General features: G+C 39.5%; 1 protein-coding gene across 1 annotated transcript in view; it reads right to left on the bottom strand.

Annotated features, from left to right (window-relative positions):
• Window positions 1-20,400, bottom strand: part of cfap74 (cilia and flagella associated protein 74) — a 138,786-nt gene that overhangs the window by 83,968 nt on the left and 34,418 nt on the right. The window contains exons 10-19 of the mRNA XM_016285216.1: window positions 15,706-15,863; window positions 15,405-15,576; window positions 13,226-13,426; window positions 12,057-12,215; window positions 11,000-11,118; window positions 3,502-3,568; window positions 3,066-3,155; window positions 2,796-2,951; window positions 1,767-1,836; window positions 1,224-1,342 (exon numbers count right to left, since the gene is read on the bottom strand). Of these exons, the coding sequence (XP_016140702.1) occupies window positions 1,224-1,342; window positions 1,767-1,836; window positions 2,796-2,951; window positions 3,066-3,155; window positions 3,502-3,568; window positions 11,000-11,118; window positions 12,057-12,215; window positions 13,226-13,426; window positions 15,405-15,576; window positions 15,706-15,863 (1,311 nt within the window). The remainder of the gene's footprint in view (window positions 1-1,223; window positions 1,343-1,766; window positions 1,837-2,795; window positions 2,952-3,065; window positions 3,156-3,501; window positions 3,569-10,999; window positions 11,119-12,056; window positions 12,216-13,225; window positions 13,427-15,404; window positions 15,577-15,705; window positions 15,864-20,400) is intronic.

Here is a 20,400-nt window from a genome sequence, read left to right as displayed (position 1 = left end):
GGGGCTGAACACAGCCCTGCTGTTTTTGTTTCGTGCAGATGTTTTATGTAGCAAATAAATAAATAACACCTAAAGTCAGACCATTCTGTTTTTGTTTTAAATCCTGAAATTAATCTAAATCAAATAAAAAACAACTGCCTGTGCAGATTGTGATTAAAATGCAGTGGTTGCCTCTAATTTCAATTGGCTAGATATTTTTGTTTAAAGCCAGTTTGTTTGTTATAAAGCAAATAGCCAATAAATAAATTTGCTTAAAAATCAGTATCAGTATCAGAATCCAATTTGCTAGTTAAAAAAAAAAAGAAAGAAAGAAAAGCATCACTAATTAAAATACTAAGTAAAAGGCCTGAAATTTGAAGTACAATCTGGGATGTCTTTTTCTATCAGTTCTTCAATAGGTAGATCTTGTCTTTCATAAAGGCCGAGGTCAGGGATCTTGGGCCTAAAAAGATTGGTGACCACTGCCGTAAAGTGTTACCAAGACACTGAATGTACGGTACTTAACTGGGTATATGTCTGGTTATGGTGCTCTTCACAATTATTTGATCAACTACTGCTGTCATGTTCAGCAGAAATTTATATTAAAGCTTTCTGTTGGTCAAAAATACTTATGATACTGCTCCCTTAGGGTGAAGCTCTTTGTTGTACTACTCATTTGTAAGTCACTTTTGATAAATGTGTATTTAAACAAACAAACAAACAAATAAATAAACAAAATGTAGGACTTGTTAGACTGCACTTAACCATGGGTTGTTTTAAACCCTGCTTTTAAACCCAATTAAAAGGTACATTTCACACTTATAATTTAACCATGCTTTTTACCTGGGGTTATGAAACCCTGTTACAGAGCAGGGTTAACAATGTTTTTGGGGCTTAGCAACAGACAAAAAGAGACTGTTTAATTTTTACCTTTCCAAAGTCCATTCAGGAAAAATTCTATATATAACATGAGGATGCTAGAGCCATTATGTAAACACGTTGCATGCTGTATTTGTCCAATCAATGACACTGACATGGGGTTTAGACATGTTCAGTCTGAAATGTCAGTATATGAATACCCAGGATTAATTGTTAAACCCTGGGTAAATTATGAGCAGTGTGAAACCTGAAGCAAGATAACCCAGGATTCAATGTACCAGGATCAATTACTCGCTTTACATGATTTTTTTTTGCTTTCCTGATTTGTTTTCTTAAATGTGTGTAAATGGTCAATGCGTTTATACCTCTCCAATGCTAAACTCAGTTGGCTCAAAGCTGCTCTGCTGCTCCACTGTAGTATCCGCTAATCCTGGATCAGCCATCAGAACCTCATCAGGACTACGACTGCTGACAGGAGACACACCTATCATTACAGGCAAGGAGAATTTACTATTAAAAAGAATTACAAAATGAATGCATCTATGTAGGTATGCAAAAAAACATAAATTAATATACAATTACATAAAATTAAGATACAATTCTATTAAATTTTTTAGATGTAAGGCATATGTCAGCACAATTTGTTTTGACTGATTATTTTTGTTTTGGATGCCGGTTGCACAAGGGGTTAAGTCATTGATCAAAGAGCCTAGTAAGAACGCAGGCCTATTACAAATTATACAGTCACATCAACATGGACGTTATGTTGACATTGTCATTATTTTTACATGTTTGCAACTAAAATGACCACAATTACAACTCTATTACTGCAAAAAACACTATACTACAGGAGAAAAGCATTGTGTTACCTGGTTCCATGTGATCAGCGTCTCCTGTGTTCTTTGTGCCTGATGGAATTTCTGCTGTGTTCTCTACATTTACACTGGGCATCTCAGCACTGTCAGTTTTACCAGAAACCTGGGCAGAGAGATTGACAATAAAAATGAAATCTTAGCCCAAAGACCTGCTCTTTGTCCAACTGTTAATTAATGTTATTATGTACAACTGCTTGCCTTCATAATTAGGACTGTCATCAATGTAACTAACACATATTTCTGTACACTGTAGCTAATGGGTGAATTTCATGAAACCTGTCAAGAACTGTCCAAAGAAGTGTTTGCAAAATGTGACCTGATCTTAGAGTTGCCAGCTGTTCTGTGTTGGCAGGGATGTTAATTTTTTTGGCTAAAGTGACTTTGTTATAATGGAGTCTGTTGTCCCTTATCCTCCACCATGTGTAATTGAAATCCTGTGTAAACCTTACGTTGTTATGACAATCAGTGTACGTTATTATTATTATTTCATTATTTTAAACAGCTGCACATAGGAATCAGCACAGAAGTCAAACATTTAATACAATTCTTATGAAAATTGTACATAAATTGTAGAAATGCATATACAATTTGTGTTTGCACAGCTTTGGTTGCACTTGTGAAGGTCTAAATTTTGCAGAGAAATATGGCCTTACTCTTTAAAAGGCATATAATTTGGACAAATCATCTAATGTTATATCTACAAATGTCAACAGGTTTCCGTGAGGGTTTGGGTCAGGCGTGTAGTATCATTGCCTTGAAGTAACGAGTCTATGAGATATCTCTGTGTTGGTGTATGTTTCCTGTAACATAAAATATGCATCTGTTTGAAGTAATACACCAACATATCTGCACTGGCACTTTATTCCACCACCTTTAGCATATCTGGGGGTTAGAAAGCTGGCACCCCTACCTGAACATATTTTTGTGAGATTCACCCTTTTAGAAAAATTTACATAACCAAACATCGGGACTATCTTCCTCTCAGTTCATTTATGACCCCAGTGGCCTTTAAACAAGGCACTACCAGAGGAAATATTCTATAGATGTTTCAGTGTTGTTCACCAGTGTTGTGAAGGATTGCTGAAGGGTGCCATTGGTGATGGGGGTCAGCATGTAACCAGTGCCTAGGGCTCCTCTGTTGGTTAAGGTGATTACTCGTGAAACATTCTGTCCAACCACATGAGTACCAAAATCCACAAGACATTGATCAACAACCACCTGGGAAAAAAATAAGATATCTGATTTTTGGAGGGGTAAAAAAAACATATTAACAGCTCCTCAAAAGCTCCTTATCTTCTATAAAACCTGTGATGGATAATGTAATTTCCTTACCTCACATTTTTTCTTGGAGCACTTAATGGAAACAGAAAAAGGGCCAGTAGCTGACTGAAAATGAATCATTCCACCCAAATCCACATCAAGCTGAAAAAAATATTGAATATTTATTACTAAGCATTCCACAATCAGTTTCATTATATTTACAACAGTGAGAGAGAGAGAGAGAGAGAGAGAGAGAGAAAGAGAGAGAGAGAGAGAGAAAGAAAGAAAGAAATTCAAATGTTCAACTAAAATTATAGGTTTCATCTACTAATTTTCTTGCTCATATGCAGTGATATAATAATAAAAAAACAATGTTACAGAATTTCATCTTATTTTCTCTGGCAATACATCACAGGGACGTGTAGTGGCTACAGAGTAAAGCAAAGAAATATATTTCCTGTGACAAACACCAGAGGTGATGCAAATATAAAGTGGGGAAAAACATTACCAAAGGTCTAAATATAACCTCCAGTTCACAAGCCATGCCTGCAGACATGGGCCCTGGTGGCTCAAAACTGAAAAAAAAGGTCACAGATTTATTGAATTAGAAAATAAAAGCAAACAGATTTACAGTGAAATTTGTAAGTCGGGTTTCACTTTATTTTGACCGTCCCTTTAAAGGGGTCAAATGATGCGATTTCAATTTTTCCTTTTTCTTTGGAGTGTTACAAGCTCTTGGTGCATAAAGAAGATCTGTAAAGTTGCAAAGACTAAAGTCTCAAATCCAAAGAGATATTCTTTATAAAAGTTAAGAGTCAGCCACGCCTACCTAAAACGCCTCATTCTAACACGCCCCCACATGTCTACGTCACGATGTGGGAAGATTTGCATAACGCCGCCCAAATGTTCACGCAAAGAAAGAAGGAGTAACTTTTATTCTCGCTGTAGTATTGTTGTTGCCGCCACTGCCATGTCGTGAAGGTGCTGTGTTTTGTTGTGAATGCGAAACTACTTTGGTTGGCCTTCCAAAAGAGGATGATATCCGCTTTGTCATGCCTGGAGCTGATCCGTGCAGGTCGCTGAGGAAATACAACAACTTCGCGCTGTCGATCGCCGGATCGGCTTTCCCCGTGGACGAAGCGGAGTCCATCCCGGGGTTGTCACATGTGGTTGCCGCAAGCCCGCCGGACGCTCCTTCGTCGAATCCGCCGGCCACGCCGTTCTCAAGCACGCCCACCTTTGCTCACTCAAGGCCGTGGCTCACTCTAGGCCTCCAGCCTCCGCTCACTCAAGGCCGCGGTGTGTGACGCTGTTTCATTGTGAAAGCGAAACTACTTTGTTTGGCCTTCCAAAAGAGGACACGACTAGAAATCAGTGGTTAAGTTGTCTTTACAACACTGTTCCAGAACATTTCAACCCAAATATTCAGATGTGTCCAGCGCATTTTATGGAGGACTGTTTCCTGATCCTGGTAGAGTAGACTACAATGCCGGCTGTTCTGACTCACAGACTGTAAGTACGTTTTTTTATATTTAAAGAATTTGCCACTGACGATTCAAACGCAAGTTTTTTGGGCAGTGTAGAGTAGCACTTGTTGTTTGTCATTTCTCCGATCACAAATGCAGACATTTTATGCTTACGCAGCGCGGCGCGATGCAACGCAACGCGTAAAAAGACAGTATGTCATTATAATCCATAATTATGTCCCCACTGGATGCAACAAATGCCTTGTTTGTAATGGATTTTAATGTTTTTGTCTCATTGCTCTGGCCGGACAGGGCATCACGATATGGTAAGGGGCGTAACATTTCCGTCACACGCTTGAGGTATTCGGCCAATCACAACGCACTGGATAGCTGGCCAATCAGAGCACACTTCGCTTTTTTAGAACGATGAGCTTTGTAAAAATCGACACGTTTCAGAAAGGCGGGGCATAGAGGAGAAACAATAATGTACAGTATGTGGAAAATAATGTGTTTTTTTAACCTTAAACCGCATAAACACATTTCATTACACCAAATACTCAAAATAATGTTCTTTTTAGCAGCATCATATGACCCCTTTAACACATTGTGTTGAATATAAGTAACGTTGCACTTACATATCTACTAACTCTCATTAGAGTGTTTGTAGAGTATTAGTAGACTGGTAGGGTTAGGGTTAAAGTAAAGGTGACATGTACTTGCAAAGTTACTTATAGTCAGTAGAATGTCTGTTGGGAGACCATCACAATAAAAATTTAGCAGATATTAATCAGACAATCTACTAATACTCCAATGGCAGTTTGTTGAAATGTAGGTGCAAAGTTACTTATTGTCAACAGAATGCTTAAAAGGGACCATCAAAATAAAGTGTTACCGTAATTCTTTGCAACAACAACAAATTGACAGCATGAGAGAATCACCCTGCATTTACATTAAACTTTGATGCCAGCATATAGCTAGCTATGCTAATGCTGATAATATTAAAATACACATTGTAACATGACAATAGATTTTAATTAGCACAAACTAAGACAAAAGCCAAGTAGCATGTTTCCTGGTTTCCATAAACTAAGAGAGCACATGATGAGTGTGGTTTTGTCTATATTGTGGGAACCAAATTAGAGTAAAATCTGAAATCATCTACATTGCGGGAAGCAACCAGCATTCACATGTTGGGGCTCAAAGGAGTTTGCTGGTGGCCTTGCCTCCCAGCAGTCATAACATCTTGGGTTACTTGACTGTAATCCTGTTCCCTGATAACTTGGCCATCTTATTTTCTCTAAGGAAATTTTATAAAGGGCTTTTATAAAGATATTTATAAAATATATAAGGAATTTATAAAGGGAAAATAAGGTTATTTTCTCCGGTAGAGCCTTAGAGGACGCAACCCCTTGGTTGAATGGGCCTGTCAAAATCAGTCAGGCTATGTACTGTATCTTGCGGATTGCAAAAGCTGATTCCAAATTATCAGTTCTTATTCTGCTGGATCAATCTGCTGCTTTTGACACTGTCAATCATCAGATCCTCCTGTCTGCCCTCTCATCACTGGGCATCACAGGATTTCCCCTTCGCTGGTTTGAATCCTATCTCACTGGTAGGTCTTTCAGGGTGGCCTGGGGAGGGGAGGTATCCAAAGCACATCAACTGATCACTGGGGTTCCTCAGGGATCAGTTTTTGGACCCCTCCTCTTCTCCATATACACTACATCACTGGGTCCCATCATACAGGCACATGTCTTCTCCTACCATTGCTATGCTGATGACACACAGCTCTATCTCTGATTTCAACCAGATGATCCAACGGTAGCTGCACGGATCTTAGGCTGCCTGGCAGACATCTCGGTATTTCTCCATCCAGCTAGGTTCTTCTACAATTACCCCATCAACTTCGGTCAGAAATCTTGGTGTAATCTTTGATGACCAACTGACCTTCAAAGACCACATTGCAAAGAATGCTCGATTTTGCAGGTTTGTATTGCACAACATCAGAAAGATCAGGCCCTTTCTAACAGAGCATGCTGCTCAACTTCTTGTCCAGGCCCTTGTCATTTCTAGGCTGGACTACTGCAATGCTCTTCTGGCTGGACTTCCATCAAGCACAATCAAACCTCTACAAATGATTCAGAATGCAGCAGCACGACTGGTCTTCAACAAGCCAAAAATAGCCCATGTTACACCTCACTTTATCTCCTTGCACTGGCTACCGGTTGCGGCTCGCATCAAGTTCAAGACATTGATGCTTGCATATAGAACAGCCACAGGCTCAGCACCCGCCTACTTCCACTCACTACTACAAATCTACACCCCCTCCAGTAGTCTGAGATCCGCTAGTAAGCGACGCCTCATGGTAGCATCACAGACAGGCTCAAAATCACTTTTCAGAACATTCTCATTCACCATTCCTGGCTGGTGGAATGATCTCCCCACCCCTATCCGGAATGCTGAATCCCTACAATTTTCAAGTGACAGCTGAAAACTCATCTCTTTCGGCGCTACTTGACTTCATCCTAAATTTAAAAAAAAAAAAACTGTCTTTCTCTTCATTTATTCCTTCCCTTTCTAGCTTGTACTTATTTGAACAATGCCTAAAACTTGGTATTACAAGCACTTCCTGTGTCTGTTTGCCTCTTTAAGAAGAATTGCTTTATGTATTCCCCAATTGTAAGTCGCTTTGGATAAAAGCATCTGCAAAATGATTAAATGTAAATGTAAATGTGTATGGCAAAGGGCAGAAGGCTTCAAGAACGACCGGATGCATGGTCAAGAATGGAACTTTATGAAGATAAGGGTGAGGGTGCAAAATAGCCTTGACCAACCCATGGAAAAAGTCTAAGCAGGATGGTGGGACTGACAGAGCCTGCAAATCCCCAATTCTCTTTAGAGAAGTAACAGCCATAAGAAAAAACATCTTTAGAGTCAGAAGCTTTAGAGACAGGTTCTGACTCTAGTGGTTCAAAAAGGGTACCAACTAGACCCTCAAGCACTACAGCTAAGTCCCACAAAGGGACTGTTGCTCTGGTGGACGGCCTCAAACGCTTAGCTTCATGAAGCGGGCAACTAGAGGGCGTTTCCCTATGGGGCCCCCATCAATCAGAGTGTAGCAAGCTGAAATGTTGGCCACATGCACTCTGAGAGTACCAGGACATTTACCTGAGAACAGTTTTTCCTGCAGGAATCCCAGCACTGAAACAGCTTGGCTGTGAACTGGGTCTGTATAATTTGTCCTACACCAACTTTTGTGCTATCTGAGGGCATAACTTATTCTAGTGGAGCGAAACCCTAGCACTTAGAATAATCTGTACTACATCATTTGGAAGCCCAGCATCTCTAAGTTGGTGCCTTTCAGGGGCCAAGCAGGAAGGTTCCAGAGCTTGGGCCAGGGATGAAATACCATCCCCTGCGTTTCCCTGGCTCTGGGCCATAACTGAAAAGGTCTCATGTGTAGGAGGCTTAAAGTTATCACCATAGGACCTAGAACTTCCTTAAAGTAATGGACAGTAACTTTCCTAGCCTGATATTCTTCAGGGTGTTTAGAATGGTTTAGACACATTCAGGAGTAAGCTGTGCCCACATTGTGGTTGAATCCCATACAATCCCTTAATAAGTTGTCCTCTGGGCAGGAAAGAGAACATTTTTCTTGGCATGGAGTCTCAACCCCAGACACGTGAGATGAGCAGGGATGACATCCCAATGTCACAGCACAAGTTCTTGAGACTGCACAGCAAAATCCCCAGTGTTAATTTAACACTCTGAGTGTGGACTCATATAAACATTGAAGCAGTGTTGAATTAACACTGAAGCAGAGTTAAAGTTAATGAAATAATTAGGTGATTAATTAAGTGATGATTGACCATTATTGAATACACCTGATGTTAACAAGCAGAATCACCAAAGGAGAAAATCCTAATTTTTAAGTCACCATTATAGTGGTCAGTGTTTGCATTAGTTGGGATCTTGACCCTTACATATCTAACATTAGATTTTGTGTGGCTGTTGTAACTGTGTTAGAACAGCCAGACAAGCCAGAGGAAAGATGATCATGTGGCATTGATTATGTTTTGAAATAATCATCATGTAGACCTGAATAACTAAGTTACTTTTTTTTATTGATTACATCAGCACTGTGAACAATATAAGATCTGGCATTTTTGGCATAGTCAGACAAATGTTTTTAAAACTTATTTTGATAAAAAACTTAAAAAATATCTTTCAGATAAATTTAGACACACAGACATCAAGAATCAGTGTGAGAATCACAACAACAGTGACCATCAAAAAAGCATGTTGTAGCCAATCAAAACACCATAGCTCATCCATGACTCCCATTGTGCATTGCGGCATGAATAAATTATGAGCTGAATTGTCTTTGTAATTTCTTTTATTCTCACCATTTTTTTTTTTTTTTTGAAAAACGAGAATAACCAGATAACCAGAAAATACTGGCTGTAGTAGCCCGACTCTCTGTCTGGGAGGGGAACATGTTCTATGACCAGCAGAGCTTGCAATTCATGTGTCAACAAATTAGGTTTTTCAAGTTTCACGGTAGTGGAACTGGGTGGCTGACAGCCCCGACACTTGAGCACAACAAGGGAGAAACTTGTCGAAAGCTTCTTTGTGCCGCTTTGCCTCCTGGAACCTACTGACGACTATGCTGACAGAGTCACCAAATAGGCCAGATGGCAACATGTGGGCATCAAGGAGGAACACTCTGGCCCTGATCTTGATGCCTGTGAGGTTAAGCCACAGGTGCCTCTCCATGGTGACCACAGCAGCCATAGAAAAGCAGATGGCGCGAGCCATGTGTGTCTAATTGTGGCGGTGTCATTGAGAGAGCGTCCTTTATGTCTGGCTCTCTTTTCCTCCGCTAAGGTCTGGATCTGTTCTTCCCCCAATCTAAGCTGTATCTGAAGGACACTGCGCCACCTGTTGCTTTCAGCTGCAACGTCTTCCCAGTTTTCTTTATTGATGTCTACAGCTTTCATATCAGGCTTGCAGACATCTTTGGCAAAAAATCTGTTGGCCGTCCCCAGTTGCATGACAGAGGCTAATTTGCTATACAGCATGTCCTTTGGGATCCTGCATTGTCTGAGCAAAGTGTAATCAGCATCAAAAGCCAGATTGTCACTGATGGTGGACCCAAGGTATGTAAACTGGTGGATAACATCAAGGGCGTGGTTGTCGATCGTAATGACAAGAGGAGTATCCACATCTTGGCTAGCACTTTTCACATTCTGCAGGCTAATGGTTAGTCCGAAATCATTACATGCCTAGAAAAAACTATCCGTGAGGTGCTGAAGTTGTTCAGTGTGTGAGATGATGGCAGCATCATCAGCAAGAGCAGATCTCTAATGATGACCTTGCGCACCTGGGTCTTTGCTTTCAGTCTTGCAAGGTTGAAGAGTTGTCCATCTGGTCTGGTGTGTAGATACACCTCTTCGGTGACATTCCCAAAAACATGTTTCAGGAGCATGGAAAAATAGATGGCGAAAAGGGTGGGAGCAAGGATGCAGCCTTGCTTCACACCACTTTGATGTCGAAGGGTTCTGATATGTTGTCTTCATACAGGATGGTTGCCTTCATGTCATCATGAAATTATCTGATTAGGCTGTGCAGCCTTGGGAGGCATTACATTTTCAAAAGGATGTTAAACAGCTAAACCCTGCTGACCAGGTCAATGCCTTGGTGAGTTTAATAAAGATGATGTAAAGGGGCTCCTCTCTCCATTTTTCCTTCACCCCAACACTGGCAGAGAACAACATTGAGGGGTTGCAGGAGTGAATTATTTCAGCTCTTGAGGAGGTCTGGGGGATGCCATCACTGCCAGGTGCTTTGCCACTGGCAAGGAAGTCAACTACCTTTCAGAGTTCCTCTAATGATGATTCAGCATCTAGCTCCTCCATGATGGACAGAAGTTCAATGGCATTGAGTGTTTACAACATTCTCCCTGGAGTAAAGCTCTGAATAGTATTCTACCCATCTCTCCGTCTGTTTGCCTTTGTCTGTTATTAGTTCCCCACTTGCGGATCCGGGGGGGATTAGTTTTACTCTGATTTGGACCTAAATCTCTATTGATGCCCTCATACATTCCTCTGATAAATATGCGATGAATGTGGTTCTTTCTCCGAAGTGTAACAGTGGTCTGAGTAAAGAGTATTTGGGCCTCTGATTGATAGGCAGATCCCCTGTGATGATAGATAGATCATCAGGGTGCCTGTTCTCATATTTAACGATGACATAGTACAATTTGTTCAAAGTGCTCTCTGTTCTTTTGGGGTGGAATATAATCTGCTGCCATAATCACAGCTGAGAACTATCTCAACAGATAGAACAGTCAGTATTTTATCAGAAGATATTCAATACAATTTTCTATCCCTTCAAAACAACCAGTGAGAGCCAGTAAAATATGTCAGTATCGTGTGCGAAACTGTTTTGGCTTTAAAAGATTATTGCTTCCATCAAAATGAGACTGATCAAATACCTAAATGTACGATATTTATGTGATGTGCTAAAAGAGCAGCCCACCTCACTGACACATAATCTTTAAGATTCTGTGACACTCCCAACAGCTTACAGTAATTAGTCAAGTATGTGACATTTGTGAGCGTGATTTTCTTCTTGTAGATCTTTCCAACATCGCAATCCTGCAAATACAGTTTAGAAACATGATTATTCATAGTTATTTTTCTTTAAAATTTGAAACACATTACAAGTAAAATAAAGTATTAAAGTTTTGTACTTGGCATGATGTAAAGATGATGGCTGCATGTAAATATTTAGGCTGCGTTTACAATGGCACAAAAAATCTGATTCTTTATTCACATGTGACAAGTAGGATATTGTTGCACAGGTGTAAACACAAGTATCTGCACAAGATCCGATTTTTAGCATTCTGAGCCACTTCCACATGTGTTTTTAAATCAGATATATTTCCAATCTGGACATCTAACCTATGTCTAAACACTTAAATCCGATTCCCAGTGGAATTCCAAGCCATCACAAGTTGATGTGACCAACAAAGATAACTTTTCTTAATGTCAAATTATGAAGAAATTATGTTGTCTTATGCACTCACACAAAAACCAAACTTATTTTACTGAGGTGGTCTGCATTAAAGTCAAAGAGCCTCTTGATGTGAATTATATAAAAAAAATTATAAACAGAGCTGTTCAAAACTTGAGGGTCAACCATGTCACAGAAAACGTCATTCACCAAAGGAATCATTAAGTTTGGGTGGGGATTCATGTAAATGCAGATATCGGACACAAGTCATGTCTTAAGTGTAATGCAGGAATGACAAAAAAAGGGATAAGGTATAAAAAATAAAAAATACGGATCTGTGCTTTAAGCCTTGCTGTGTAAACGCAGCCTTAGTGAGCTGATGCTGTGTATAAAGAACCATATTAGACTAAAACATCATGGAAACTTTGCATGGAAATTATTTTCCGCCCTCATGGCAATGCATATTGCATGTTATTGTCTTATCAATGAAGAATATGTGCAATATTTTAACAGACAGCATGACTTAAGAACCTAAGTTTTGAACAAAGCTATTATGATGGAAAAAGGCTGCATTCGGTACCTTAAACAGAATAACCTCTGGTTTACTGATGAATGGTGGTCCTTTTGATTCTCTACTCTTTACAGACTTTTTTGCCAATTTTGAAACCAAACTTTTGTTCATGTCCGTCTTTATGGTGGTATAAGATGTTTCAAGTTGAATATTTTCATCTGATGGTGCCTAGGGGGACCAAAAAAAAAAGTAATTGCAATTTATATTTATTTTATCAAAGTATAATTAAAGTAGCATTGAGGGGGGGGGGGGGGAAAATTAAAATGAGAGATTGCTATGCATTGCCAGCCAACCAACATTTTTTTTAAAAAAAAAAAAAAAAAGGAGGGGGGGGGGGGGGGGGGGGTAAAATTAAAATGAGAGATTGCTATGCATTGCCAGCCAACCAACATTTCTACTACTAATCATTATTTCCATACTGCCCTTGCTCCACTCCTGCTGCAGTGCTTAATTTGTAAATTGCAAGGTTCTGGAACAAAGCAAGGTGACGGATCCGGCATGTGATTAGAGGAGGGAAAGGTAATGGAGCATTCGCGCAATAACATTGGTGGGCCAGCTAAAGTGCATCAGTTGCTTTTATTAGGATTTGTATGGTCATAGAAAACCTGGAAAAGCCATGAAATTTTAAAAAAGTATTTCTAGGCCTGGAAAAGTTGCATTCGGTCTTGTGCCAGCAAGCCAGTTAGGAGCTGTTCACATGTCGCATCTTTTGTGCGGTCAAGTTAGTTATTTCAAATGTAGATGTACAGCAAGCGTGCATATATTTCACAAAAAATCTTCTATTATGTGCACGCTTGCTATTGGTCAGCACGGACATCTTTCATTGGTGCGTGAGGAAGGAGATCTGCCAAAATGAGGTGCTAGATCGGATTACAGAGGTGCTGGATCCGGCTTGTTCAGGCACAAATTAAGCCCTGACCTGCTATTTCAACATGAAGAAGTCTGCAGAATAGTCTGCAGAAGATCACAGTTGCAATCTCAGAGCAAAGACAGCATAAATTTGAGACATGCCAAAGGTAGTGAGAATCCAGTAGCATGATAGAAGACCTTTGTTTGTAACAGAACCAAAGCTCACTGTGTTTCCAACAAGCACTGCCGTTTTTTAATATCTAATAAGTGATGTTGACTTCTGATGAAACTTAATGAAATCAGTCAGTGTATTTCATTTAAATTGTTACCGTATAATCTTTGTGTTTGTGTTCCCAAAGGCCGGTGAACTCAGGCTGGGCCAGGCTCATCTCTCCTTCATCTTCATTCTCCATTTCTCCACGCTCTCCCCACTTCAGTTCTGCAGAATCTAAAGAGGAACTGACATCACTGTCGCCAACACTGTGGGACCTGACACAAGATGCTCTGGAACTTGACATTACATGTCTTTCCTGAATTAAACACAACAAGTGGACAAAAAAGAAATGGTCAGCAAACCAGTTTGTTCAACACTCGATCTCACAGCAGTTTAAAACTACAAACCAGCCTCTTTTCTGCCTTTTCTGTCAAAAGCTATTGAAAGAGTTGTGTTCAATCAGCTCTCTGCTTTTTTCTTCAAGAACAGACCTTTTGTTTGTGTTCTGTTCCGGCTGGTCTATTGTTTCATTGCTTTCAGGTGTATCTTGTAATAAATACGTGTATATATAACCCGTGTATATATAACCTGCATATTTCATTTGTTTCTGGTCTAGCCTTGTTTTATGTAACATGTTGTCAGTCTCTTGCAACTCATTCAAGTCAAATCAAGTCAAGTCATGTTGAAGTAATGTTTGCATTTGTTAATTTAATTAAAGAAACTGCACTTGGGTTCTCACTTTAACTCATCACAGTGGACATTTGTTACAGAAAGCTAGACCAGCTAAAATAAACTCAGTCGACATGCCAGAGCCTTGTCACATTATGGCAACCATGCCAGAGTTTTCCCATGTCATGCCCACTATGGCAGAGTCCTCCCACATCATGGCCGCCATGACCAAGATTTCTTCATGTCACGACAGAACCATGTCATGTCATGGCTGCCACACTAGAGCCTCATCACATAATGGACACTGGATCTCCCTCTGAGCTGACGAGACTGGCATCCAGTGTGATGGATCCCCCTCTGAGGTCAGTGCAAGCGAAGAGTCCTGGAGGTCCCACTGTCTACGGTCTTATTTTTGTGACATTAATATGGTCACAATAGTGACAAAGTAAACATGTTAGAAAACTAGGCTAGGCCTATGCATCACTCATAATTTTCCCATTCACAGTAATCCATACTTTCTATCATTTGATTTTTTTAAGGCATAACCTCCGTATGTATAATATTCTTAAATATTGGATAGTACTGTAGTAAAAAAGCAAGCATACTTCAAGCACTGCCATCACTGTAATATTTTACTGTAATAAATTTGACTGGGTTGTAAGCAAAATTCCTATTACCGCTGCAAGGTAATGGCATTTTGGTAGGCACTATCAACATAGGCGCATACTGTACATGGATGCACTGGTGCTCCATCCTCTAGGGCAGTGGGTATCAATTCCAGTCCTCGTGTACCACCGCTCTGCACATTTTGTATGTACCTCTTATCACTTCAGATGTTTGTTCTAAACCGTAAGTGCCCTGTGAAAAGTGGACTTCACAGGATATTCCACCATGATTCCAGTTTGAAGGGAGCGTATATGTTCCATTCAAATTGCATTAAAGTGTGCGAGACCTGAATTTAAATTGTATTTATTTACAGAGGTATATTATGTCACGCTTTACACTTCTCTAGTAAGTTTTGTCTGTGTGTGAAGATGCTGCAGGCCGTGGCGTAGCGAAAATCAGTGAATGAATGTTCCGAAGTGAAGTAAACTTTAACGGATTTCCAGTGCTCAGGGAGTAGGGAGCAAAGAACACTGTGTAGGGACTATGTAAATTGGAACAGTTCATGCATGGAGCTCTATTCTAATGAGCTGGTTATCTGAATCAGATGTGTTAAATAAGAGAGACATAACAATTATATTTCACATGTTACAAGAACAGTCATCTTCCACCTTAGAAACAATGCCAACCACAGAACATTATGTGTTTCTGATGCATATTCATGCATTCATGACCTCAAAGTTGTACTGCATCCTCCATCAAAAGCTACAATTTGTTCAAAACACAACTGCTAAAGTTCTTACAGGGTAAACAAATGATCAAAAGGATGGGCCCCAAATAAGTTTGATTCCTTTCCCTCCAACACCTCACCACTGACTGACTGACTGACTGACTGACTGACTGACTGACTGATTGATTGATTGATTGATTTAATTTAATGCTAGATTCCAAGTTTATTCTTTCATTCATTATTCTAATGATATACATTTATGGTGAGTGTCACGCTGAGCAATCACTGGTACCTCTCTCCTTGTAAGTGCAGATGGAGGCAGCAAGTTCTCGTGAAGTTTCTCATCAAGTTTTCTCTCATGGCTCAGAACAGAAGATTTTCTACACCTTTCCTTCGTGTTCTGTTCCAAAAGCAATTTAGCCACAATTTCCATTTGCCCCACTCTCTGTGTATCCTCAAATTCCCTTCAATGCAAAAAAGATAACAGATATGAAAGAGAAAAAGGGAGGGAGAGAGAGAGAGAGACAGAGATGTAAAAGTATAAAAAAATTTTAAGTGTCTGGGTTACACATATATTTATTGGAAATTCTCACGCAATTTTCTTGTTAAAGCCCTCCTGCAGTCTTTGTCGGTGAATGAGCTCAGTGCTGTTCAACCCTTTGGCCTCCAGCGACTCTCTCAAGATTTGCTCTCGCTCTCTCTGTTTCTGTTCATAGGCTTTCTGTCGTTGTTTTCTAGCACACATAGTTTCCTAAGTATATGGAGAGAAGATCAATCAATGGCTTATACTGACACATACATTACTGGTGGCCCACCAATAAAGCAAAGTTCTTTGGGTTATGTGTCCAGTGCTGTTGTGGATACACATATCATTGACACGTTTGCCCTGTGTGAGACATACAATTAATCACTATCAATATTCTTTTGTCTCTCATCTGCACATATTTACACTTACCTGAATCAGGTTGCTCCATCAACATTTTTCACTACAGTAATATTTACATCTTACTCTCCTTGCATCAAATTCTTTCTCACTAAAGGGATAGTTCATCCAAAAGAGGCCACAAATACACTGCAGCTAAATTCGGTTGTTAATTCAACTGTGGTTGTCTATTCAACTGGCATCCATATTCTACAAAAAATCTATGCAATGTGTACAGAACCAAAATGAACAACTAGCTGTTATGAGTCTTGGTATGAGTCTTGACTCAGTTGTGTTGGCAGATCTTGCTAGAAAAAAATGGCAAACAAGAACAAGCCTATAATATACTTCTTAGATGTCGACCGATTGATCAGACTAGATTGAACAAGCTAGAGGTGGAATAACTAGCATCTTTTGCTGTTTGTTTTGACATGTGAGACTGCAGGCTGCACACTTCCGATGACAAGAAAACAGAAAATGGAAAGGCATGTACACAATACACTACAGTACATGACAGGACGTGAACATTAGCAGTTCCTAAAGCAGTTAAAACAATGTGACAAAAATACACACAAGTCCAAGCTAAACATTTAATGTCACAATTGTTACCATCTATTTGTATTCATTTATATCCAGCTTGCCTCTTTATGCGTTCATTGTGAAGTTGCATATTTAAAGCTAGTGTGGCGAATCAGCTCAAATGGGAAATATGAATAATTAATCATAACTAGTTATAATTAATTATAAATATTTAGATCCGCTGTAAGTATTTACTTGACCTCTCAGAGTCAACTGTCTGTCAATTCCAAGAACGTTAATTTCCCGGTTAAGGGAAATAACTTTCTTACTGTAAAATACTACACAGAGCCTGTAGCATAAATCTGCATGATTAAGGGACTCCAGTTATGAGCAAACAATGAACAACGTCAGGTGTGATACAAGTAAGACTTTATTAACTTCATAAACACTTAAACTAGTCTAACATACACCTACACACACACACACACACACACACTGATGCCATGGAATCAGAGGCCTATTGTCGTTCGCAGACATCCTGGCACCCAGTATGTTTATTGGGTGAGGGGTCTGTGACTATTTGTTAATCTAATGAATAACTGATTTGTTAAATCTAATGAAAAATGGTGTGTCTGATTGGTCCAAACACTACACTAGTGATGTGAGAAAGCAAACTGATATGTTCATGCAGACAACAGAAACATATAAGCAAATAAGAAATGCATCCGTATTCGCTATTTTGTCACTGTATTACATATTTTATTATTTTGTTTAGATAATCATCAAGTGTTCTAAAATAGAATCAAATAAAATGTGAGGCCCTGTTTACACGTTTTCACTGCATTTCAGAAACTATCTCCGTCTACACTACACAAACAAAAACGCACGTCACATGACCATTCATGCACAGTGGGGCTGCGTCCCACTCCACTTTTAGACTTAACCTCGGGGGAATCCCCGCTGCCTTTTTGAAGTGCGTTCCACTTCGTGAAGTGAACGAGGGAAGTTTACAGTGCGGAAAAAAAAGTATTTAGTCAGCCACCAATTGTGCAAGTTCTCCCACTTAAAAAGATGAGAGAGGCAGTGGAGGACAGAGGAGTCTCTTAAAGAAGAAGTTACAGGTCTGTGAGGGCCAGAAATCTTGCTTGTTTGTAGGTGACCAAATACTTATTTTACCGAGGAATTTACCAATTAATTCTTTAAAAATCCTACAATGTGATTTTCTGGATTTTTTTTCTCATTTTGTCTCTCATAGTTGAGGTATACCTATGATGAAAATTACAGGCCTCTCTCATCTTTTTAAGTGGGAGAACTTGCACAATTGGTGGCTGACTAAATACTTTTTTGCCCCACTGTATATGGACAGACCCTCGACCCCACGATTTTGACCGAAGGAGCGAGTCTGCTTCATATGCACACTTCAGGCAGCTCCATAGACCACAATGCAACACGACTGTGACATCATCGCAGATCGTGTATAATTTATCCCCACCCCAAACAACTCTATAATATATGAATTATTTTTTTCCATTTACAACAGCCCAAGCATTCCTATATACAAATTCGTAAGGGGAAAAATGTAAACAATAAACCAACTCTATAGCGGATTTTAAGTGATCAAGGGCTTAGGGCTTTCTAATTCAGCCCTTTCCAAGGGTTCCACCAGTAGTGGGCACTCATGCAACGTAATCAATGACGTACATCCGAGTAAATGAGATGAAGGGAAGTTTGCAAGTGAAGGAAGTTTGCGAGTGTTTGCAATATGACCCCAAAATTCAAAGAGTAATTGTAAAAAATATACACAATATATATTTAATCATATAAATAATATATCATTTTTTTGTTTACTTCTCATCTATACATTAATGCTGTGTTTTTGGAGATATGAAGTACATTTGTACCTGTTTTCCACAAAAATCCTCAACTACTCCATTAGCTTGCATGTGAAATATAAAATTTTTATGAAAAAATCATTTAAATGATGATCTAAATTTAATTTAAGTTGTTTCTGGATATTGACCTAGGTGTTAGGTGTAAAATTCTGCCATCTGCTGGTTAGAGAAAAATCAGTTTTTGAAAGAATAGTATAGTTAGGTCCATATATATTTGGACACAGGCACAATTTTTATTATTTTAGCTTCTGACCAAAACAAATTCAAGTTACAGTTATATAATGAATATGGGCTTAAATGGATAGTTCACTCAAAAATGAAAATTCTGTCATTAATTACTCACTTCAACTGTCATTATGTCGTTTCAAACCCGTTAGACCTTATTTAATTTTAGGAATACAAATTAAGATATTTTTGATGGAATCTGAGAGCTGTCTGACCCTGCATAGACAGCAACGCAACTGAAATGTTCCCAAGTCCAGAAACCTAGCAAGGAGATCAGTAAAATAATCCATGTGACATCAGGGGTTCATCTGCAATTATACGAAGCTACGAGAATACTTTTTAAGCACGAAAGAAAAAAAAAACTTTATTCAACAATTCCATCTCCTCCGCATCACCCTGGTGTGCCATTTTGGAGACAATATCCGCTGGACGTTAACAACGTATGCTGTTCTGTGTCAGCTGTGTCATGCCGGATCTGTTTCCTACGTTGTTGTGATTTGATCTGAACGGAAACAGTGTATCCGTGATGCAGCTGACACAGAACAGCATACGCTGTTTACGTCCAGCAGATATTCTCTAAAATGGCACCAGGGTGATGCGGAGGAGACGAATGTTGAATAAAGTCTTTTTTTTCTTTTGCACACAAAAAGTATTCTCGTAGCTTCGTATTATTGCGGATGAACCCCTGATGTCACATGGATTATTTTACAGATCTCCTTGCTACGTTTCTGGACTTGGGAACATTTCAGTTGCGTTGCTGTCTATGGGAGGGTCAGACAGCTCTCAGATTCCATCAAAAATATCTTAATTTGTGTTCCGAAGATAAACAAAGGTCTTACGGGTTTGAAACGACATGAGGGTGAGTAATTAATGACAGAATTTTAATTTTTGGGTGAACTAACCTTTTAAAGTGCACACTCTGAGCTCTAATTGGATTTTTACAGCTCTTTAATATTTAGCCCCCCCCCCCACCTTTTCAAAGGACCATAAGTAATTGGACAGTTGACTCAAAAGCCATTTTATGGACCGATGTGGGCTATTCCTTCGTTATTTCTACATCAATTAAGCAGGTAAAAGGCCTGGAGTTGATTCTAAGGCTCAATCCCAATTCTATTTAATACCCCTTCCCCTACACCTACCCCTCCGCCTACCCCCAATGTCTATGGTGGTCATCGTCCTGATCAGACAAGAAAATATGTTGTGGCACTATCGTGCAGTCAGTAATGATATGACGTTAGCAAACTTTAACGATTTTTTGCAACCATTTCTTTGAATAACATGACCGTAAATATGAACTCACGACTGAATGTAACATAAAACAAATGATTACTTTTCATTAAAATCTTTATTAATGCAAAAAATTTTCACATTTATGGTTCTTTTTGTTCGCTCGGGCAGCCATGTTGCCACTGTAGCTGGTTTACACTGAGATAATTCATACCCCTTCGTTTGAAGGGCTGTCTGGCCCTTCCTCTACCCCTCCAACCAAAAGAGAATCGAGACACCCCTACTCCTTCACGTGAACATGCAAAACGGAGGGGTAGGGGAAAGGGGAAGAAGAAAGGGCTAAGGGGTATAAATGGGATTGGGCCTTAAATGTGCCATTTGCATTTGGAAGCTGTTGCTGTGAACCCACATCATGTGGTCAAAGGATCTCTCCATGCAGGTGAAACACAATTGTTAGGCTTCAAAAATAAAACAAATCTATCAGAGAGATAGCAGGAACATTC

Source organism: Sinocyclocheilus grahami, unplaced genomic scaffold (assembly GCF_001515645.1).
Source record: "Sinocyclocheilus grahami isolate Dianchi unplaced genomic scaffold, SAMN03320097.WGS_v1.1 scaffold194.1, whole genome shotgun sequence".
NCBI classification, from domain to species: Eukaryota; Metazoa; Chordata; class Actinopteri; order Cypriniformes; family Cyprinidae; genus Sinocyclocheilus; species Sinocyclocheilus grahami.
The sequence above is the reverse complement of the archived record's forward strand: the minus strand, read 5'-3'. Positions and strand labels throughout refer to the sequence as shown.